Source organism: Sus scrofa, chromosome 3 (assembly GCF_054392235.1).
Source record: "Sus scrofa isolate SSC_HxYL_T2T_F1_AM1 chromosome 3, Sscrofa_HxYL_maternal_Yorkshire_Landrace_v2.0, whole genome shotgun sequence".
Taxonomy (NCBI): Eukaryota; Metazoa; Chordata; class Mammalia; order Artiodactyla; family Suidae; genus Sus; species Sus scrofa.
In genome coordinates this window covers 126,717,338-126,740,093 of record NC_139385.1, presented here as the reverse complement: position 1 = coordinate 126,740,093, position 22,756 = coordinate 126,717,338, and the positions used below count along the sequence as shown (strand labels likewise).

General features: G+C 48.4%; 2 protein-coding genes across 16 annotated transcripts in view; one reads left to right on the top strand and one right to left on the bottom strand.

Annotated features, from left to right (window-relative positions):
• FAM228A (family with sequence similarity 228 member A) overlaps positions 1-20,643 on the top strand; it is a 42,172-nt gene extending 21,529 nt beyond the window's left edge. Inside the window, exons 7-13 of one of the 4 annotated variants that reach the window (XR_014839489.1) lie at positions 3,775-3,919; positions 4,842-4,984; positions 13,780-15,073; positions 15,236-15,446; positions 18,095-18,148; positions 18,893-20,087; positions 20,184-20,643. Coding sequence is in view for 2 of the 4 variants with exons in the window: in XM_085015780.1 (XP_084871906.1) it covers positions 3,775-3,919; positions 4,842-4,988 (292 nt within the window). In the remaining 2 variants the exon portion in view is untranslated. Of the gene's footprint in view, positions 1-3,774; positions 3,920-4,841; positions 5,049-13,779; positions 15,074-15,235; positions 15,447-18,094; positions 18,149-18,886; positions 20,088-20,183 lie in introns of those variants that run through there. The other 3 variants (XR_014839488.1, XM_085015780.1, NM_001435412.1) reach the window with 3 other exon arrangements.
• Positions 7,410-22,756, bottom strand: part of ITSN2 (intersectin 2) — a 145,580-nt gene continuing 130,233 nt past the window's right edge. For all 12 annotated transcript variants that reach the window (XM_021088350.2, XM_021088358.2, XM_021088354.2 and 9 more), the window contains 10 exons: positions 20,763-20,869; positions 19,717-19,900; positions 15,850-15,948; positions 14,031-14,198; positions 13,407-13,622; positions 12,722-12,843; positions 11,899-11,981; positions 9,413-9,496; positions 8,795-8,968; positions 7,410-8,331 (listed from right to left, as the gene is read on the bottom strand). In XM_021088350.2, the coding sequence (XP_020944009.1) occupies positions 8,174-8,331; positions 8,795-8,968; positions 9,413-9,496; positions 11,899-11,981; positions 12,722-12,843; positions 13,407-13,622; positions 14,031-14,198; positions 15,850-15,948; positions 19,717-19,900; positions 20,763-20,869 (1,395 nt within the window). In that variant the 3' untranslated portion in view covers positions 7,410-8,173. The remainder of the gene's footprint in view (positions 8,332-8,794; positions 8,969-9,412; positions 9,497-11,898; positions 11,982-12,721; positions 12,844-13,406; positions 13,623-14,030; positions 14,199-15,849; positions 15,949-19,716; positions 19,901-20,762; positions 20,870-22,756) is intronic.

Here is a 22,756-nt window from a genome sequence, read left to right as displayed (position 1 = left end):
ACTTTTTCTGGCTTCATCAAAAAAAAAAAAAAAATCCCTCTCCCTAAATAAAAGAAATATAATAAGGCACAGAAATATCTAGGTTGACTCAGCACTTGAGGGAATTATCACAAGGGGGTGTACTGCTCCACCCTCATCTGCCTCTTCCTTTCCCAGCAAGTACCCTACAGAGCTCGGGAGAGGGATGATTGGAAGAGCACCCATTCTAGGGGCTATGGCAACAGCTAGAATACAGGTTAGTCTCCCCATAGCAAGACAGGACTACAGGGCTTCTGTCTTCCCTGCCAGGGAGAGCTGTGCATTCTTCCCCTCCCTGGGCTCCTGCTTCAGCCCTGTACAAAGAAGGCAGAGTTGCTTAATCTTTTTTTTTTAATTTAATTTAATTTTTTTCCTGCTGTACAGCATGGGGATCAAGTTATTCTTACATGTATACATTTTTTTCCCCACCCTTTGTTTTGTTGCAATATGAGTATCTGGACATAGTTCTCAATGCTACTCAGCAGGATCTCCTTGTAAATCTATTCTAAGTTGTATCTGATAACCCCAAGCTCCTGATCCCTCCCACTCCCTCCCTCTCCCGTCAGGCAGCCACAAGTCTATTCTCCAAGTCCATGATTTTCGTTTCTGTGGAGATGTTCATTTGTGCTGGATATTAGATTCCAGTTATAAGTGATATCATATGGTATTTGTCTTTCTCTTTCTGACTCATTTCACTCAGCATGAGAGTCTCTAGTTCCATCCATGTTGCTGCAAATTGCATTATTTTGTTCTTTTTTATGGCTGAGTAGTATTCCATTGTGTATATATGCACCACATCTTCTTAATCCAATCATCTGTCAATGGGCATTTAGGTTGTTTCCATGTCTTGGCTATTGTGATTAGTGCTGCAATGAGGGGTACAGGTGTCTTTTTCAAGGAAAGTTTTGTCCGGATATTTGCGCAAGAGTGGAATTGCAGGGTCATATGGAAGTTCTATGTATAGCTTTCTAAGGTATCTCCAAACTGTTCTTCATAGTGGCTGTACCAGTTTCCATTCCCACCAACAGTGCAGGAGGGTTCCCTTCTCTCCACACCCTCTCTAGCATTTGTTATTTGTGGACTTATTAATGATGGCTATTCTGACTGGTGTGAGGTGGTATCTCATGGTAGTTTTGCTTTGCATTTCTCTATGAATCAGTGATGTTGAGCATTTTTCATGTGCTTGTTGGTCATCTGCATATCTTCCTTGGAGAACAGTCTATTCGGGTCTTTTGCCCATTTTTCCATTGATTGATTGATTGGCTTTTTTGCTGTGGAGTTGTATATATTGTTTGTATGTTTTAGTGATTAAGCCCTTGTCCTGCATCGTTTGAAACTATTTTCTCCCATTCTGTAAGTTGTCTTTTTGTTTTCTTTTTGGTTTCCTTTGCTGTGCAAAAGCTTTTCAGTTTGATTAGGTCCCATTGGTTTATTTTTGCTTTTATTTCTATTGCTTTGGGAGACTGACCTGAGAAATCATCTGTGAGGCTGGTATCAGAGAGTGTTTTGGCTATGTTCTCTTCTTGGAGTTTGATGGTGTCTTGTCTTATATTTAAGTCTTTCAGCCATTTTGAGTTTATTTTTGTGCATGGTGTGAGGGTGTGTTCTAATTTCATTGCTTTGCATGCAGCTGTCCAGGTTTCCCAGCAATGCTTGCTGAATAGACTTTTCTTTTTCCCATTTTATGTTCTTGCCTCCTTTGTCAAAGATTAATTGACTGTATCGATACCAGTACCACACTGTTTTGATGACTGTGGCTTTGTAATATTTCTTGAAGTCTGGAAAAGTTATGCCCCCTGCTTGGTTTTTGTTTCTCAGATTGCTTTGGCGATTCTGGGTCTTTTGTTGTTCCATATAAATTTTTTGATTGTTTATTCTAGTTCTGTGAAAAATGTCATGGGTAATTTGATAGGGATTAGAGTTGCTTAATCTTGCTTTGTGTTCAGTATACTGTCAAACAATTTAAGTGTGTATTTGTATCCTAGATGATCAACCAGCAATCTTGTTTTGGCCTTATCATCCTCACCATCGTATATTCCAATTTTCCTTTTATTCTTTCTGTGCCTGCAGCATGTAAAAGTTCCTGGGCCAGGAATCGAACCCATGCCACAGCAGTGACCTGAGCCACAGCTCTGACAACACCAGATCCTTAACCTGCTGTGCCATCAAGGAACTCCTCCAATTTTCTTAAGTGGAAAGAAAAGAGTATCGAGAAATGGCTCTGTATAATCAATGGCTGTATGAATTCTCTTTAAAAAATAATAAAACTCCCTTCTATCATACACACAAAAAAGGATATGCAATGGGGTCCTACTGTGTAGCACAGGGAACTAACTATATCTAGTCTCTTGGGATAGACCATGATGAAAGATATAAAAGGGAATGTATATGTGTGTGTGTGTGTGTGTGTGTGTGTGTGTGTGAGACTGAGTCACTTTGCTGTACAGCAGAAATTGGTACAACATCGTCAGTCAACTATGCTTTAATTAAAAAAAAAATCCTGAGAATAAAGCCCGAAATAAACCAGACTTAGACATCTAAGTCGAAAATTTTTTTTTTTTGGAAGTGGGAATTACTTTTATTTATCTGTATAAATAATTACCACCCATTTGGGAAAAGAAAAAAAAGGGCAGGGACTGTCTAACTTATCTTGGTGTTCCTAGTACTTCCTGGAATGTCGTAGATGCTGAGTAAATGCTTGTTGGATGAAGGAAGGCATGGAGGGAGGGAGGGAAGGGGGCCCAGGTCTCCCAGGGCAGGAGTGGAGGTAGCCCCATCTGAGAGGACACCCCTGGCTCGGGTGTGTCCTCAGGTGGCTGTTCAGTAAAGTAAGAAAAGGACTTAAGAGCAAGGTGTTAGTCAAAGTCAGTTTGATTACAAAAAGTGCAATCCTTCTCAAGTTAAAAAAAAGGGAGGGAGGCCTGGGTATGTTAGAAAGCACCAGTCTGTCACGGAAGCCACAGTCAGCGTCTGTCTGTTGAGGCTGCTGAGACAGGAGACGAGACTGGGTGGCTTGCTTATTCACCACGGAAATGTGTTTCTCACAGTTCTGGAGGCAGGGAAGTCCAAGATCAAGGTTCCAGCAGATTCAGTTCTGGTGAGGACCTACCTCCTGGTTCAGAGGCTGCCCCTTCTCAGGTGGTGGAAGGGCGAGGGAACTCTCTCAGGCCTGTTTTATGAGGGCACTGATTCCACCTAATCACCTCCCAAAGGCCCCACCTCCTAATCCTGTCAGTTTAGAAGTCAGGTTTCAACATATGAATTTTGAGGGGACACAAACATTCAGACCAGAGCAATCAAGAAGCTAGCCAGGCTGCTTCAGGGGCCACGAGGCTGGTCCTTTCCTCTTTGGGACTCTGCGGCTTTCATCACAGCTTCTCTTTGTGAACCTGCTTGCTTTCTCTTTCTCTGCTTTCTTATGCATGTCTGGAACATCGATGCCCCAATCCTGCCTTTCTGGTTTGAGCCTTCAGACGGCCCCTCTGTCCCAGTTCCTTCTCTAGGGGCTGAGGCTGTGGGCTGGGTGCCTCCGCCACAGCCTGAGAAGACCACAGGACTCACTGTCTAAAGGTGGTGCCAGCCGGGGGATGGGGGGGGGGGGGCAGGCTGATTAATTGACACAGCCACCAAGTGATGCTTTCTCGGTCTTTCATTTTCATAAATAAGTATTAAGTTCACTAACTTAAATTTTCAGACAATTATTGAAAGGTACAGTTCTGTTTGTACTGAGTTAATTTCCTGTACTTTTCTTTGCAGTTCTGAAAAGCTTATCTGTGCAGAAGAGAAATATCTGCCTGATAAAGAGAAAAAGACCATCAGCCTAAGTCAGACCATTTTTGAAAGGCAGTTTTGTTCCTCGAAGCTGAGCCAGGAGAGTAAAAGGCGTGAGAAGAAGGGTCTGGTGAGCAGAGATCTGGTGGGAGCAGGGCCGGGATGGCACAGCTGTGCAACACCCCCGAGACGGCGAGCAGAGTCCAGAGCCCACTGACAAATTCCTCCTTCTCAGACGGGCTCCAAGGGCAGAGCAGGCAGTAGCCAAAGAAAGGAGTTTTTAAAAAGGAGGCAGAAGGAGGTTTGCACAGAAGTGGCTGCTTCTGGGCTCAGTTCTGTCGCACAGGCAGGCACCCCTTGGCAACACAGCCTTGAGTGAAGACACTCAGAAAAGGAGCAGATTGTGGGACCTTAGACCCTGCTTTTGGGGGACAGATTGTGCCTTTACAAGGCGAGGGAGGACTGGCCAGGGAATCTGCCTTCTATGATTTCCTCAGTTCTTTTTCCTGATTTCTTGCTCTTCTGCCATTTTCCTACTGTTTACTACTTATTACACCTAAACCAGGCCAAAAATTATCTTCTCCTTAGTTTAATCACAATAGGTGGGGATATTTTGAAATAAAATTTATACAAAGAAAAAGGGCAAAATGATAGTTTAGATACGCAAAAGGTGTTTCCATGCAGGAAATTTCCGTGCACAGATCCCTATCCAGAACTCACAGCCCGGGTGGCGCAGCAGACAGCTGGGGGCGCTGGGAAGACCAGTCCCTGGCTGCTCTGAGCAAAGTGGCAGGGAGAGCAGGCATCTCGTGGACAGTGGGTCCTCTCTGCCACACCAGAGTTAGTGCTGTGTGGAGTCTAGAGACACAGGAAGCCCTCCCTGGGAGTTGCAGACTCCAGAGAGAGTGAGGGGCAGGTGAGGAGAGGGCCTGCTGGGAAGCTGCCTGGAAGATGAAGGTCAGGTGGACCCGGCTGCGAAGTTCCTCCCTGTCTCGGAAGCCCCTCTTCGCCACCTCCCCACCCTACCCTCAGCTCTGCTCTTCTGTCCATAGGCTTTAGGAACCAGGCAGCCCAGACCCCGATCCGGGGTGGCTGGGGAAAGCCAGCAGAGGCAGGGGTCACAGCCTGCGAAAAGAAGAGTGATGACAGCAGAGGTCCTGGCGCAGCACCTGGCTGCCCTGCAGCTGGGAGACAGGTGAGGAAGCCAGGAACCCAGCCCCGGAAAGGGCCGTTTTAAATAAAACTTTGCTGGACTTTAGTTTGCAGTGTCTATACAACAGTTAAAATGCTGCCAATGTGTTTTTCTCTCCAGAAGTAGAAAATATTGCAATATCTAAATAAGAACAGCTGTTGTTTATTGAGCTCCTATTGTGAATCAGGAACTGCAAGAAGTATTTTGTATTCATTTAAAACTTTTCCCAGTGAGGTCGTATTATCATCTCTTCTTACATGAGGCTCAGAGGTTCGGTAACTTGCTCAAGGTCAACTACACGGGCTGAAAGTGGCAGTGTTCTCTGTTTCCCCGTCCTGTGGAGCTCCTGTGATCAAGTCCCACTGACCTTCAAAGCCAAATGCTCTGGGGGCACCTCCTCCCGAAGCCAGACCCCCAGGCTGGGGAGGCTGACGTGGGGCTCAGAATTCTCCCTCCCATGCGAGAGCCTCTGTGATATAATTATTCTGCCATTTGTGGGGCACCTACCCAGTGGGTATATCATGAGTGTGCCCTTCCTACCATCTTGTTGTGGTTTCTTCTTTTGTCTTTGGATGTAAAGTGTCTTTTTAGGCAGGTTCCAGTCTTTTTTGTCGATGTTTGTTTAGCAGTTAGTGGTGATTTTGGTGTTCTGGGAGGAGGTGAGCTCCAGTCCTTCCACTCTGCCATCTGACTTCTGTCGGAAAGTGGCTGTGTTCTCTATTCCAAGCTAAGTGTCTCTGGTGCCAAAGCGCACGCTCTCCTCGCAGCCACTTGGACTTTGTGGTGGTATCCAGACTGCTCAGAATGTGGGTCCCCTCTCAGAGGGTGGGGCTGTCCCGCTCGCCTGCCAGGGCACCCTCATCCTGGAGAGCACCGGAGGGGTACCCCGCCGCCCCTTGGCCCTTCCCTGGATGAGGCAGGCAGTCTAAGGGCACAGCCTCCCTCCCCTGGCCCTTCGGAAAATCGGGCTCATGTTTTAGGAGAGAACATGATTTGCTAAGGAGAGCTGGGCTCCTAGGCCAAAGGGTGACTGGCGTTGCTGGAAGTACCCCATTAACTTTCCTCTGCAGTTCCAGAGAAGCTGTTGGACTCACCTCCTGCAGGCTCCTCTGTCCTAAATCTAACAGGAACTCTGCCACATCTAGACACGGAGAACTGGCACCAGCCACGGTCCATCCCAGTGAGAATGAAGTCCCACAGTCCCAGGAAAGGATTACCCTGTAGCTGTGGTCACAGGTATCCCCAGAACTGGTTTTAAATCTGCCTCACCCTTCGGTGACAGCCTCAGGCTTTGCGAGTCAGCCAGTCAGAGGCAGCCTTCCTAGACATCAGCCCACACTGGCCTCCAGAACCAGTACAGCTCGCTCCTCCAAACCCCGGAGAAGATGAGTCATTTGCTTTGCTGAGTGTGGCCGAGCCTGACCAGCCAAGCTTGCCCTAAATTAAGCAACACACTCAGTTGTTTGGCTTTGGATGTGGAGTGTGCCTTTTCTTTAGACAATGGCGCGTATTTCTTTTATGTCTGTGTTTTAGCCAGTCAGTGCCCAGGGTTAGTACCTGGAATGACAGATTTGTTTTTTACTTGAATATTCTGAATTGTCTTTTCTAGTCTTTCTTTGCCCAGTGAGGATATTTAGTCAGAAACAGGGCTATGGTGGGGGCATATGTGACGCCTTCCTTACTTCCAGCTCTGAGAGAGGATCTGCGCCCTGAGAAATCCAGGCTCCTGCAGCCTGTGTGATTCGTTCCAAAACAGATCTTTCCCCAGTTGTACTCCTTTACCCGGGGATTTAGTGTATAAGACCGTATTTATTTATTTTTGGCTATGCCCGTGGCATATGGAAGTTTCCAGGGCAGGGATTGAACTTGAACCACAGCAGTGACAGGGCCGGATCCTTAACTTGCTAGGCCAGAGAGGACACCATAAGACCTTATTTTTAAAATCAGTGGTCAAGACAAATTTCACACTTCAAAATCCAGAGGCCAGGTAAGCAACTCTGACAGGTTGCGCATGTGGCTCTGACATGTTGGGGAGGTGGGTGTGGGTGGGGTGGGGAGACAGGTGCTTCTGAAGCTGGAGGGGCTGAGGAGCCTGCTGCTGCTAATACTTGGGCACTTTCATCACAGCTAAATTAGCCCTGGGGTTTCTACTCAACTAGGCGAGCAGAGGGGCTCAAACGGGGACAGTCTAGCTCCGTTCCAGCCGTCAGAGGAATCACCCCAGATACAGCAGGTAAATTGACCAGAGTCACAGAGCAAGTCAGTGCAGTCAGGACAAGGCTCTGGGGTCTCCTGGGCGCTTCCCCTCCACATTCTATGCTTGGCTTCTCCACTGGCGCAGAAAGGAAATTCGGTTTCATTACAAGCAACTCTTGAAATTACCTTTTAAAAGCCTTTCACATAGAAAGTCATTCAGGCTTTGAAAAAGTTACGTTCATAAACTTATATTTTTATTCTCTTTCTGTACATATTGGCAATGATAAAGCTTAAAGATGCATGTCCTATGACATACACAAAAACAAGGAATTTACATAAATAATTTATACTTCAGAAAATTAAAGTTGCAAAATATTTTCCGCATCATTAGAGTTCACAGTATGTAAAATAAATCAAGCTTTCCCCCTTAGATTTCAAACTATATTGTCTCAGCAGAGAATGACAAAATCTAATCAGCAATAAAATGATCAAGTTTCTGTTTTTTTATTCAGTGCACAAGTAGACACTACTGTGGTATCAGGCTGTTCCCACGCTGAGCCTGCAGCATTTCTTCCCAGTCCTTCTCCTCCTGAGTGGCTGTGACCCAGCAGAGGTCACATGGTGTGGAATGGTTACAGCATCACCCAAACCACCCACAGTGGACACATTCAACCAACTGGTAACGTCAGATGGTCTGATGCCTCATTTCCACGTAATACTTTTTATAGCCCTGAAAATGGAAACCCAGGCATCTAAACACAGCCGACCATGTTAACACTAATACAAGGCACTGTGCTATGGGGTTTGGTTTATTTATAGGAAAGATCATGTTTGCATAGATTGCTAGCGATTTAGTGTGCAGTAATATAGAGGCCCCAGTGCGCGTGGCCTTGTGATGGATGAAGCCATGTGGCGCTCCTCCAGCTCAGGGGCAGCACCAGCTGTCCTCTCCAGGCCAGCCTAGTGCCCAGCCTAGTGGGCAGATCCCCAAGGCCCCTACAGGAGAGTTTTCTGCTCAAAAAGCTGTAGGTCAAATCGGACCCAGACCTCCCCAGTGGGGACCTCGTGCAGCAGGAGTCGGCGAGTTGTAGGGCCTTTGCTTTCCTGTTCTGTTCGAATTTTTGCCACTGGAACTTCCGTGCGACCCAGGAAATCTGGTGAATAGACATGTGAGAGTCAAGTCTTCTTTAAAAAATTTGTCAAGAAACGATTACAGGAGGAGTGTCTGAAACAGGATTCATAAAGCTTTCAAATCCAAAACAAGTAACTGCTTTTGGTTAATGGCTGTTGGATGCTGTGAATGGATGGATACGTGCAGAACAAGGGGTACGTGTGAGGGAAGCTGCCAAAGGGAATCCAAGACTCTCTGTCAGGGAGCGTCTCGCCCATTCAGTAGGCGCCAGGAGCACAGTGTTTCCCTTAGGTTAGCGGGGTGATTGGGGTCAAAGACCTCAAACACACCTGAGGCCACCCTCCCCTTGCCCGTAAGAAGGTGCCCCACCTGCTGCCGCTGTGATCTGCTGAGGACCACGGCCTGTGTCACTGCCAAGGCTGAGCACCCTGATCCAGACCCCAGGTCCTAGAGTATGGGGATCCCCTCCCCGAGTTATACTTTACCATCTGGTGAAAACTGGTCTCTGTCGAACATGGTAAGACACAGCACATCCTGATAAAGATCCTTAATAAAGAACTGGCAGTTAAAATTCCACTTGGGATTTAGTGTGTCCTGGAGGGTCCTGGTGGTGTAGCTCTGGGAGCCCATGCTGATTTCACAGTACGGATTGCTCTTTCCTGAACAAAAACAAACCAAGAAACACGTGGCATGTGACAACAGGCCCTTCCTTGAGCAGAAGCAGGATCCAAATAGATGCTTTCTGTAGACTACGGCTACAGAGGCTACTGCCTGAGGGCCCGCCTCCGCCTTGTGGTGTCTGTCCCCAATGCTGACAGCACCATAAACCTGGGGAGTGACCGACGGTGCGGGCTCGAACGCCAGGGCCACTCCCCATGAGCATGTGTCAGTGCAGGCTGCCTCGTGCTTCCTCCACTCAGAAGAACTGAGGAAGAAGGCATCGGTTCTTATTGGGAAGACAGAGTGATAATCACACTGAACCAACAGCCCTTTTAGTGGCACTGGAAACACTTTTTAAAAACAGTCCATCATTCAGTGTTCAGAAGCGTCATCAGCAAAGAGTCAGGTAGTTACCAGGTCTGCTGAATGAAAGAAGCATTTACCATTTGGTTTACAGGCTTTTAGTTCTGTAGCTTCAATGATGTGCACCATCAGACGCCCGATGCCTGAAGTCTTTTGAGAGCGAGCTGTGAGAGAGGAAGACGGGGGTGTGAATTTCTTCTCGGAGGCTACAGGCAGCACAGTGATGACGCTAAGCTGTACATACAGTCTGTCTTTCTAACCAACCCCGGCAGGCCCCGGCCTCACCTGCCACTGAACTGGGCCTGGCAGGCCAGCAGCCGGCTGCTCTGTGCTTTTGGGTCCAGGCTGTGTCACCTGCTAGGACACCCTGCCACCGTCTCTGACTATCGGCCTCCTATACTTCCACGTGCAGGTCCAAGCTCGGGTCTCACCTCCCGATCCCTTCCCTCTCTGCGTATCCCACAGGCCGCGGGTCTGCAATTCTGTGTCAGTCCATCTCCTCTGCCCGGAGGGGACATGGCAGAGCACAGATTGCTTCTTCAACCTTATATTAACCCCTTAGCCCCTAGCAGAGAGTAACAGTCACAGCATCATAATACATTATATTCATTCAGCACGTAAAAGATGCTAACATTTATTGGATACTTACTTGGTGGTAGGCATGCGCTTGACCTTTACACGAGTTACGTTACTTAAAATGCACATTTACCCTATAAGGTGGCTCTTTGTAGCTGCCAGCCCCAAAATGAGAAAGCCGAGTCTTAGAAAGGACTGTAACACGCCTCCTGTCCCAGAGCTTCTGCATGGCAGGTACTTAAAACATCTATTTTCTGAACCACTCGTAAAATTCCAATTATATGTAAACACTCCAGTGTATAAAGTTTTACCTAAGACTGCTATTAAAGAGGTTCTCAAAAACACTCTTAACACGGAGAGACATGAGTCAGCGAACTCAGATTATCTTGGTAAACCCTAGAGTTAAACTCTGCCCTTATGCGTTTAAAAACTAATGAAAAAGCTGGTTGATGAACTATTGATTTTTCAAAATTTAGGGCAGGAAGAACCTCCTCTATGTGAAGTGGCTCACCCTCTTGCGTGCCCCCCGACACATGCCTACCCCCTCCCTCAGTGCAGCACCTGCATTCAGTTCCCCTTGAAGGCAGCGCTGGGCCATATTCATTCCGTAGGCCCAGTTAAGCCTAGCACAGGGCCTGGCACAGAGTAAGTAGTCAATAAATGTCACAGAAGTGAACACGTGGAACAGTATGTACAGATATTGCTATTAAGCAAAATACAGAAAAACTGATTTACGTCTTTGACCAATTAAAGAGATCATTATATGCTTTCTGAATGGATTCAATCATTGATTTTTTTTCAATAGCAAATCTTTAAATTACCATTAAAATAAGATTCAATTAGCAAAAGCTGATTTACACATACCTTTCAGGAGTTTATAACAAAATAAGGGAAACCTGAATAAAAAAAATAAAGAGCTGCAACTACAGCAGCCAGGAGCATAAGTGGGAGGAGGGCTCGTCAGGGAAGGGTCTCGTGCCGCCGCCTGGTGGGAGACTGGAGGGTCTTAACAGGGTTGTGCCACCGGGGAGGAAAGGACCAGGCGAATGGGCAAGGGAGCCATGGAGAGGACATACGGGGCTCAGCAGCGGACTAGGGAGGCCTGGGGTGGGGTGCAGATCAGAGAGCACACTGCCAGTGTCCTGTGGCCAAGGACAATGCCACCATCCCTAGGGGGTCTCAGAAGCTACCTCTGGAAGGAAGCTAATTAATCCCTTGGAGCAGTGGAGCAGGTGGGTCTAGTGACCGTGGGCTCCAGGGAAGGTAGGCCAGCTGTGACCACTGAACCTCAGGTGACATGAGGGAGAGAGGCTCAGGCCAGGGCTGAACTCCCGGCTACAGTGGGAGGAGGAAGGAGATGACGAAAGAAGATGCGGTGGTAGGAGGACCCCTCAGGGGTATCACAGGGTCCCCGGGAGGGCGGGACCTCGATTTCCTGCCGCTGGGGAAAATGAGCCAGGCTGTGTCAGAGGGAGTCACTGGTGTCGTGTGAGCAAGCCGGCTGCACAGAGTGATGGGGACGGCAAGTGGAGTGAGAGCCTGGGGTGAAGGAGTGGTTTAAGGGCCAAGACCTGGTGTTGGGAGAGAGAAGACGGGGGGTGTGGAGGAGGGTTAGGGTTGAGGCTGGGTGGGGAGGAGGAGCGGAGTGTTGATGAGCTGAAGGGACAGGGGCCGGAGAAAGGAAGTTTGATGGAGCAAAATGGACCACGCAGAGGTGCGGTTGGTTATGCAAAAAAAGGGCCCCTCTTCCTGGAAAAAGGAATGAAGAATGAACGTGTGGGGGAGGAGGCACAGAGACTGCGCCCCAGAGACGAGGGAGGTTGCAGGATGACCTCTGTCCTGGGCAGTGGCGGGGCCCAGGAGGTTCCAGCGGCTGCAGGAGTGGCGTGTGGAGGGGGCGGCCGCAGCCTAGTGGGCTCTGCTGATCTTGCAGCAGGACTGGTCTTTCAGGCTGTCACTGGTTCCAACCCTCTAGGGGACCCCCGACTACCTTGATACGCTTTCTCCCGCTTCTTCTTCTCCGTGTCGATGTACTGCTCAGACGCCGCCTTGATCTTCTGCACCCAGGCCGTCCTGGAGGGGAAGCAGAGCCCGGCCGGTGACGGCTTTCCCACGCACCTCGCAGGTCCACCAGGAGCCCCAGAGCTCTGTGCTCACTAACCTGGGCTTTGAGAACTTCCCGATCACAGGCCTAACATTAATGCAGCTGAAAGCTTCATTTGCTAATGGAGGGTCAGGCTGAGACTTTCTAGACAGTACTTTTTTTTTTTTTTTGTAAGTCTTTCCTTTTCTATTTATTTACTTGTTGAATTTTATTACATCTAGACAGTTCTTGACAGCACCAGGCACTTGCTGGGCGCTGGGTGCACAGAGATGGATACAGTGGCCGCCGAGCATGACAAACAGGTTCCACTGCACAAAGGGCTGCCACGCAGAGGAGGAGGAGCTACGGCCAAAGGATGGGCGCCGTGGGGGGAGGCCCTTCCGGCTGGCGGGCCGGGATGCGACGCAGGCTGAGGGGCTCAGGAGGGCCTCCCAGAGCTGGTGGGGGAGGAGCACAGACTGTCCCTGCCTGAGGATTTGGGGAGGAAGTGGGTTTGGCTCTCCCATTCCGGAAGATCCGGAGGTGAGGCTGCCAGCGGGGAAATGTGCTCGAGGTGTGTGCGGTAACCTGGCCAGTCTAAGCCGAGTGGGGCTGCGGCGGAGGGGGAGTGTGCAGGGCGTGGGCACGGACAGGTGATGGGTTTATGGTGGAGGGCGAGGTCAGGCTTCCTCCTGGACGTCAAGGCAGGTCGCGTGTGGGCAGGACTGACCTCTCGTTAATGTTGTCTGTTCGGAGGGTGTAGACTCGGTCAATGTGAGAAATGTGGAAGACAGGCTCATCGCTGGAAGGGTCTGTGGGCAGTTTCACCAAGGCTTCATTCAGGAAAATCGGCTGAAAGAATTAGGGCCAAAACACGAGCTGTGAAATGGGCCAGAGCACGCCCCCCGCCTCCGTCCAGAGAGCTGTCTGTCATGAGGAGCCCTTTGGGAAGGAGAGGGGGGCTGGCTTAGGAGAGGAGAAGCCGCTGTTTCCGTGGCAGTAACTATCCAGGGCAGCTGTTACTAACGGGACAGCAGCTCTGAGCGGCCCTGACCGCTCTCGTGACAGGGTCTCTCCTCCAGGCACTGGCACTTGGCCCTTTGCATCAGCCTCGGTTTTACAGAGAGACCTGGTGCTGAATGTGGGCACAGGTGGGATCACACATCACGTTTGCTGGGGAGGAGCTAGAATCCGTAACTGGAATCCAGCCGGTGGCTGTCAGAGGGCAGTGAGGGCCCAGCCACGCTAAGCTTCTTTCTTCCCTGGAAAGTGACAAAGGAAGCGTGAGCTGTCCGGAGGCAGGTGAAGAGAGTCCCATGAGGACAGGAAAGGCCGGGGGTGAGGGAGGAGGTCCTTAAAGCAACGGAACCACCTTGTTAGGCTCCTGATGCTCCTGCCAGGAACGTGACACTTACCGTCTTATACATTCTGAATTGAGCATTGGACTTAGAGCTGAAAAGTTTCTCAGAACCCGAGGAAACAGCAAACTGCTTGACCATGTAGGTAAGAAGCAGGAAGTCATTGAAGAGGAATCCGTGCAGCTCCTTATTGCTCTTGGTCTTGTACAGCTTCCCACTGTGCAGGAGCTTCCGGGGCCCCAGGCAGTTGGTGAGCGAGTTGAAAACCAGTTGCTTAAAGAGAAAGAAACGGTCACGTCACGTTCTAAGTCCCAGCCCCAAGCAGCCCAGCAGCCCTGGGCCTGAGGGAGCTGCGGAAGAGCTTCCGAGGTGGGAGTGTGGCTGTAATCATCGCTTTCACACAAAAGAGCCTTCATTTATGTCTCCTCAGAGTTCAGACTGGCACAGTGAAAATCACTACCTACGAACCCACAGAATACCCAGCCTACCTGCCGAATTCAAAGAACTCAAAACACAGCTCTCTCTTTATGAGAAAGGAAGGTGACAACCCAAAAGGGGCAGGATGGTGAGTCCACATGGGCTGAGCTGAGGCACAGACTGTCTACACCAGGGGAAGGCATGAACCTGGTTCCCCACCCAGAGCCTGCCCGGCAGCATGCAGCTCAGCCCCACAGGCCCCACCTCGGTGAGACCTTCACACTGAACGTGCGTCTGGATCCACTCCAGTCGGTCCGAGTTTTCCTTCTCCCGAACTCCTTCGTTGACCTGAGAGCAGAGCTCCTCCGCCCGCTCGAGGGCCAGTTTCAGAGAGGAGTGGTCTACGTGATTCTCCGGGGTGTTCTCCAGGATCTGGAAGAGAGCGGGCTGTGTCACCTGGGATGTCTTATGTCTTCCAGCCGCCCCACCACCTGGGTGCTAGAAATCCAACAGTGAGCATGCAATCATCTACCCTTGAGAGGCTCAGGGTCCCCAAGTTCTCGGGGAGACAGGTGACTCAGTGACAAGAACGTGGGCCAAGTGCTGCATGGATCAAACGCCCTGAAACTGTGGGGCTCTGGGCTGAGGAACAGGCTGTGTGTTAAAGGGGCCTGCCTACTTCCCCCAGTAACTGAAGCCGGGTGCTTCAGGGTGAATCCTCCAGTATAAACCAGCTGCACCTTTGATGAATATGTTAACTTGCTGAACAGCAATAGTTTATTATATTTTGGGGGTCATTGATCCTTTTGAAAAATCTGCTGAAAGCAATGAATCCCCTGCCACAGGGAAAAAACAAAAAACAAAAAAACCCTGCAATGAAACCATGTTGCCAACATGCAGGAAAATGCATTCAGTTCATCCTGAAGTGACTTCAAACTAATGTTGCAAAGGGGAAAGGAGAGAGGCTGGAATATAACTTCATGGGGTCCCTCTGGAAGTGAGCTGGCTCCTCAGATGACTCCTGTCTGGCCACTCCAAGCCACACTCCTTCCTTCACAGTTTCCCAAACGGGAAAAGGCTCTGAATGCCCAAAGCTTTCTTCATTACTCATCTGGTGGCAAAACCTGAACTAAACAGGCGCTATGTACTTAGGAATTCCACTTACAGTGATGATTCATGAATTTCCCGGTAGGACTGCCTGTGTGTTGGTTACCGGTGCTGCCCAGGCTTTTGTTGCAGTGTCATGTAATATACAGCATTCGCATTACATTCTGAACTCTGAACACATCTGGCCCCAAATATTTCAGGTAAGGGACTGTGGATTAATATTTAATGGGTCCCTTTGCTGTCAGAACTGTGACCTGAGCTCTGTAGCATAAGGTCAATATTGAGTTAACATGGCTTACAGACCAATGGTCAGGGCATAATGAAAGCAACAGTCTTATATTATTTCTGTTTTTCTTTGTAAGATGATTGACGTATTATTGATTATCTGCGGAATGATCCTTTGAAAGTCTGCCTTCTCCTTAGAAGGCGTGTTGGCTCAAGAAGCCCGCATTGTGTCTAAAAGATGGATGGAATTTCAGAGGATCTGTGTAGTCAGCAAGCTGAGGTGGGATGCAGTGAGGGACGACCACGCGCTGCTTAGGACCCTGAGCTGGAGAGTCCTGGGACTTCGAGGTAAGGTGTTCAGTTGGTGGATGAATTCAGATCTCAGCAGAAAGCCTGGACCCCAAGGTTGTACTAAGGTGGACTCTGGCCGAGCTCAAGATAGGCTCCCCAACTGGAGACCTAGAGAGCTTTGCCCTCCCAGACAACATACACTCATAACTCTGAGAAGCCGGGGAGCTTCCTGGCAAGGGGAGGACAGGGAGCCCAAATGACCCTGGATACCTCTTTGATGTGCCCACTTCAAGGATTTATCCCTTTGGCCTGCCGGTGTGTTCACGGGCCCACAGTCCACTGTTGGATGGACTTGTGCCCGGTGCATCAGACAGTGGAGTCAGACCAGGTGGTGGGGGGCTGGCGTACTGTCAGCCTCTGTGAACCCCGAAGGTCCCGCTTCTCCCAGCTGGGCACTCACGCTTCTGATGAGGAGGGGGTAGCGGGTGATCCTCTGCATGGGCTTCAGCAGGAAGCTGGAAAGAGGCATTCCTTTACATCGAGGGTCCGAGGCCAGCTTCTGCAAAATAACAGAGAGGCTCGTGAGGAACTCGGAGCTCAAGGAAAACAAAGGAAACCCGGGCTACCCTCCTGACTCTGACCACCTTTTAGATTTCTAATTTCTTTTCAAAACGTAGGGTCCAAAATGATTCGAATCAGATTAACCGTAGGTGTGTAGGAATACCCCACTTACATGTCGGAGCCAGGGATGCTTTCAGTTCTTTCCTGGGAGTACTTGCCGGCCTAGGCGGTCCCCCCGCCGGTGCTCCCAGAACCACTCTCTCGCTGTCTTCCCAGCCCGCTGACCTTCTGAGTTCCTCGCGCCTTTCTTCTCTGCCCACTCTAACTCTAGGGTTGCCCAAGACCCCCTGCAGTGGAGTCCCACAGTGTAGCCCAGACCGTCTACTGAGCTCTGCACGGGCCCAGTTACTCTCCTCCTCACCTGACGTCCCCAAGGCCCCTCAGCACCTCACAGGCGCCAAATGAAGTCCTTGTCCTCCCTCGGAAAAGCTTCCTCTTCTACCTCTACTCCTACCTGAGCTGGTAGCGCCATTCTGCACCACCCACTGGGAGTTGCCACGGACGCCAGTCCGTCTTCCTGGTGGCCCCTCACGGCCCCGCCTCTGCCTGCTCAGCACCCCTGCTCCTGAGCAACAGTCAGTACCATTTACAGAGCACCCCTATGGGCCGTGCTGGCTTCGCTCGGCCAACTCCCACTCATCTCTGAGGACTCAGCAGCTTTCTCTTGCCGAGGTTCTCCCCTTCCTTGAGGCCTCCCCTCCTTTTCGGTGATCCTTCTCAACCCCCCGCCCCGAGCACGTGTGGATTCCTTGATACACTGGACTGGGTAACACAGGCAGGGGCATCACAGTTGAGGTGTCTCTACGGCCTCCCATCCAGGCTGTCAACCCGAGGAGACCCAGTGCCACGTTTATTTGCTTCTACTCCCTGCACTAGCACAGGACCTAACAGAATAGCTGGTGCTCCAGGACAATCACTTTTAGTGCCTGAAAAACATGTTTACTATAATTTACCTAATCATTTCTCACTATGGAATATTAAAATTGTCCCTCATTTTGTTTTTAGATATATCTATATGTTTCTATAACAAGCACTTCATGCTGTTTCTGTGTTTTCTGAGTCTTTTTAAAAAGCAACATTTTAGAACACAGCTTATTGTTATATTTTGCTTTTTAATGTAATCAACACCATGCCTTTCATTGGGAGACTATACACTTTTAATTTTTACTACTGTTCAATTGTGATGACATTGATGTCCTATTTAGATTTTTATTTTTATCATAATTTGAAAATATTTTTAATCTTCTGTTATGCTTTAGAAGGTAATTCTACTGATTATTTTATTTATTTATTTATTTTTTTGGTCTTTTTGCTATTTCTTGGGCCGCTCCCGCGGCATATGGAGATTCCCAGGCTAGGGGTCCAATCGGAGCTGTAGCCACCGGCCTACGCCAGAGCCACAGCAACGCGAGATCCGAGCCGCGTCTGCAACCTACACCACAGCTCACGGCAACGCCGGATCACTAACCCACTGAGCAAGGGCAGGGATCGAACCCGCAACCTCATGGTTCCTAGTCGGATTCGTTAACCACTGCGCCACGACGGGAACTCCTACTGATTATTTTAAAACATTTCATGTGTACTCACAATACCACACTTATCTATTCTGACTGATGTTTGTTTCTGTGATCTTGGCTTCTTTCTATGTTCTAGTTCATTTCTAGAGAACCCCTGCCTCTCATCAACGGAAGGGTTCTGTCTTTAGTGCCTTATACTGAACCAGCCCTGAGATCACCACATGATAAATAAAACGGGCATTTACTGAGTGCTTACTATGTACTGATATCTGTATGTAGAAGTATTATCCAATTATCTCTGGGTTACAGAGGAGGGGACTGAAGGCACCAAATGTTAAGAAACTTGCTCTGGTCACACAAGTGGCCAGTGATGGGGCTGGGGTTTCCACCAGACCGTCCAATTCGAAAGCCTGTCTTGTTCTAAGCATGATACTATGTTGCCTCATGGAATGATCTTATTCGGTTACGACAGACTCTTTTCATGTAATGCTTAATTTTATTTACTATTATTTTAATTATGATTTTAACAACTGTATTTATAATTTCCATTTTTGTAATTAAATACAGGTACAAAAACAGGCCTGAGCGTCTGAGCTACTTTTGTCTAACACAATGAATTAGGTGGGCTTTCTCTATTTTTCTGTGATCTGTAACAGTGTACAGTATGGAGTATTCTACTCCTTTATCCTTGTAAAGAATTCACCATTAAATCTATCAAGTGAAACTAGCTCCTCTTTTGGGGTAAGTTATTCATTTTTCTCCCTTGGTTAATGTATCTTTAGATTTTCTGTTTTTATTGAACCAGTTTTCAAACTTCAATAGAAAACTAAGGGTTTTTATTAACGTTTTCACATTTATTACCACATATTTTAAAATTATATACCCTTTTAAGAAATAACTTTATATCTATTCTTGTTTTTACTCATTTTTTTTTTCTCTTTTTCTATTAGATTTACCAGAGTTGTATTTTATCAGTTCTTTTCAGTGTACCATTCTTGGATATATTGATATCATTTGTGCTTTTATCTTTATTAGTTCCTCTACTTTCTTTCTAGAATTTTATCCTCTGCCTATGTATCTTATATTTTATGCTTATTTTTCCATTTTTTCTTAAAATAACAATATTAAAATTATGCATTCTCCCATAAAGTACTACTATGGCTGTGTAATTTATCCCAATAAGCAGTACTTCACAACCAAAAAAAAAAAAAATTGAAAAATGCAAAACAAGCAAGAAAACATTTTTTCTTTCCTTTTCCTCATCATTTTAACATGTGTAGTAATAGTTTCTAATATTACTGAACAATGTAATAAAAATGACTTCTCAAAATGTGATTTTTTTTTTTTTTTCTTTTTCAGCCACAGGTCTTTTTTTGCTTTTTCAGCAATAGCAGATCCTTAGTCCATTGCAATGGGGCTGAACCCACACCTCCACAGAGACAAGCTGGATCATTAACCTGCTGTGCCACAGTGGGAACTCCAAAATATGATTTTCTATTATGATAACCAGACATATGAAGCTCACTGTGTATCACAGTAAGGGTGCTGCTGATTCATTTTATTATATATAGTACTTTCTGAGTATAGTTCTAGCATTACTTCTCCTAACCAACTACTAGTTTGTAATTTATGACCGTGGCATCATGGAACCAGTTGTCTTCTCATTGGTTTCTGGAAGGTTTGATGACATATATGAACACTTCTTGTATATATATATATAGGACCGGAAATATGCTTTTTATTTATTATCCTAATTTCTAGTGTTACAGTTTTTTCCTTCTATTATTTCCTTTTGTCCCATTTTATTCACCCACTTATTTAAAACTTTTTTTATCTTGTTGCTTTTTATACACTTAAGTAAGCTATTTTATATTCTTTCTGGAATAAGATGGGTATAAAAGAAATACAATTTACGATATCAAGAGTGACATTCTGGATGTTTTTTGGAGTATAAAACAGTTAACATAAGTAGGCTTAAAAAAAAAAGTCTGCAATTTAAGATGGGCAAAATCATGGTCCCAGTACTAAGAAAAATCAGTTCAACGTGAGAGGCAACTCAAAGCAGTCTGGAAGCTCTCTGCCATATTTGTTTCTTTGGAAAGTGATGAAGACGCCTTTTTCCACCGCCGAGATTCCCCATGGGCCACCACACCCCTCGGCCTCCCAGCTGGGCACGCAGCAGGAGTTACCTTTAGGAATTCCTTGAAGTCCGCGTGTTCATCTGTCTTCTGCTGTAACAGCGCTGCGCCATTCAGCTGACAGCTGCAGAACCGTATGTAGGCCTGCATGTGGGACAGCTCGGCTGCCAGGATGTCCCCGATCATTTGCACGGGCATCTTCTCACCCCCGGTCTTCTTCCGCACCCGCAAGGCCCTGCAACCAACACACCGTCTCACTCCCCTTTCTACGTGGATGTCCTTTGTAAATGAGGCATGAGTCCCTTGGAAGACTAAGGACAACCAGAGGGTTACCTAAAAACCTCTGGCACCGCGAGGGCAAAGTCAGGAGGAGGAGGCAACCTCGGTGAACTGCTAGCAAAGAAGAAGAAAATGAAATCTGTGTAAGTGGGTGTTTCTAGGTGTTTGGAATTGTTTTGGTATCAGTTAAGTTTCTCAGCAAAGTTTCTTTTGAAAATTTTCTAACTTGTTCTTGGCAGAACCAAGAAGAAAGAAATTTCTGCCCCCTGTGGGGGGAAGAAAGGAGCCCACGGAGGCCGGGCTGGAGGTGGAGGTGGAAGCGGGCCTTGTTCCCAGAGAGCTGCTGAGCCCCAGGGAGGGCGCAGAGGCAGCAGGCGCGGGGACGGCTCATGCCTCCCTCCAGGAGCCTGTCCTCATGGGCACAAGGGACGGAAAATCACCCAAGGAATGGAGTTTCACACTGGACTTAGGCTGCCAGAGCTGGGCCACGAGCTGCAGTTCTCGCCTGACTCTATCCCATACAGAGTCAAGTCATTTTGGAGTCATATGTGAATATACTGTTTGTTTAATGATTTAATTTTTTTTCTTTGCTTAACCAACTATTTTGTTATATTTCTTTACTTCAGTGATTATGCCTTTTACAGTTAGAGAGCATTTCATAAAATGATCATAAAATAAAAAGACGGAGGGAGCAGAAAACGGTGAGAGGTCTTTGCTGAGCAGCCTTGGCTGCAGGCGGTTCGGTGTGGGCCTCGATACTGGGGCCCGGGGGTGGGGCTGGGGGGCCACTGCACTGACCGGTGATGCTCACGACTCACTTCAGCAGCTTCGTGTTAGACATAATGAGCTCCTTCCAGTTAACAAAGATCAAGGCCATTTCTCCTTCAGTGAGAAAACCTGGCTCTGCCATTCGCTTCTGAAAAACCTAAATTCAGAACACATGAGAAAGAAGTCAGCTTAAGGGCAGTGCACAGTCTGCGAGGCCTGAATGAAAGGGTCTTCACACACTGAAACAAAGACGATCAGAGTTCCCGTTGTGGCTCCGCAGTAAGAACCTGACTGGTATCCATAAGAACGTGGGTTCGATCCCTGGCCCCACTCATTGGGCTGAGGATCTGGTGTTGTCACGAGCTGTGGTGTAGGTTGTAGACGCCACTCGGATCTGGCATTGCTGTGGCTGTGGCTGTGGCTGTGGCCAGGCAGCTGAAGCTCCAGTTTGACCCCCAGCCTGGGAACTTCCGTATGCCACGGGTCCGGCCCTAAAGCAAACAAACTACCCCCCCCCAAAACTAAGAAGACATGGCACTTTTAAATAAACATATTGTAATGGTTAAATTTTACATTGCATAATTTCCCTACTTTTGGCTGTTTCAGCTCCTATCAGGGCTGAGTCCAAGGACTGAACCCAGCAGTCTCATCAAGAAGAGGAGATGCTCACACTCAACTCCTAGCGCTGTTATACAGGTTAAATAAACCACGGGCACAAGGCTCCTACACACTGGAGGAGCCTGCAGAACCAGGGGAGCATGACGTCGTCAGGCTGAGCACCTCGGTGCTCTGGCTCCGGCTGTGAGAAGTGCAGCAGGAGACACAGTGACGACCATCCTACCCCAAGACTGACGGCCCCGCGGGACTGGATTTCAGAGGCCGGCCCACTGAGGCAGCGTGATAATACTTTACAGTGGCCACCCACGGCACGCGAGGGTTCACCACGCTCTGAGATGCACACGCATGCAGATGCCTGTGTGTGCACACATGCACACGTGTGTGTGTGTGTGTGTTTCTCAATTAATTTCATAGGTGATGCAGGTCATGCTGAGTCAGGCGTTACTAGCCCCAATTCACCCAGGGAGAAATAAAGGCTGAGGCAGTGACTTGCCCACGGTCACGAAGCTAGAAGACGGAGGAGCCAGAACTAAGCCTCAGCTCTTCTGGCTTCCAGGAAGGGTGTCCACTAAACAACTAGGGGGTGACTGTAGAAGCCTCAGGGAAACAGTGAGGTCGTCTGGGACAGCTCTTCTCAGTGTAATCTCTCCAAGTACACACGGCCTCACTCTCTACTGAAGCTGCTTTTCCTTAACGTTTACTGCATCGGGTTGAACATGGAGTCAAAGAATTCAGATAAAAGTGCTATGAACTGACGTCTCTAAACTTCTACAGCGCCAGAATCGACCTGAAGATGTCCTCTGAGACAAAGCCCTGGAAACACGGTCAGTCCGCTCTGAGGCTGTCGCTGAAGGACTGGAAAAGCACCTGCTTGTCTTCTCTTCTGTTCGCTAATGGCTCATGTCCGTGCGGATTCCTTCTCTTTAGCTGCTTTGCACCAGCCTCAGGCGGTGAGCAGGGGAGGGGGCCTCCACGGGAACTTCCAGAGGAAGGAGAATGAGAAGCCCGTGCCTGCTGACAGTGCTTCTCACCCCAACCCTCTGATGCCGCCCAACGTGACGCCTCAGCCCTCAGAGCGTCTAGTGAGGTGGGCAGAGTGGGAAGAACCAAGGCCCAAGCGGTTAAGAGCCTGGTGTGAGATGGGGCGAGCACCCAGCGCCTGTTCGCCCTCTGTGCTAGTGAGAGCGGGTCCTCCACACCCACTCGCCACCCCTCAGGACTGTGATCTGACCATGGGGTTAACAACAAGGAGGGGCTCTTCTTCTAGGCCGTCGGTTCTGGTCAGAGAATCGCAGACATAAACACACCTAATTCATTCAGTACTGATAGGTGGAGTTTGGGGGATGGCGGGTGAAGGACACAGTCTCTGCTCTCAGGAGCTCAGGGCCTTGGGGAAGGAAGACAGACGTTTTCAGCAGAGACGTGC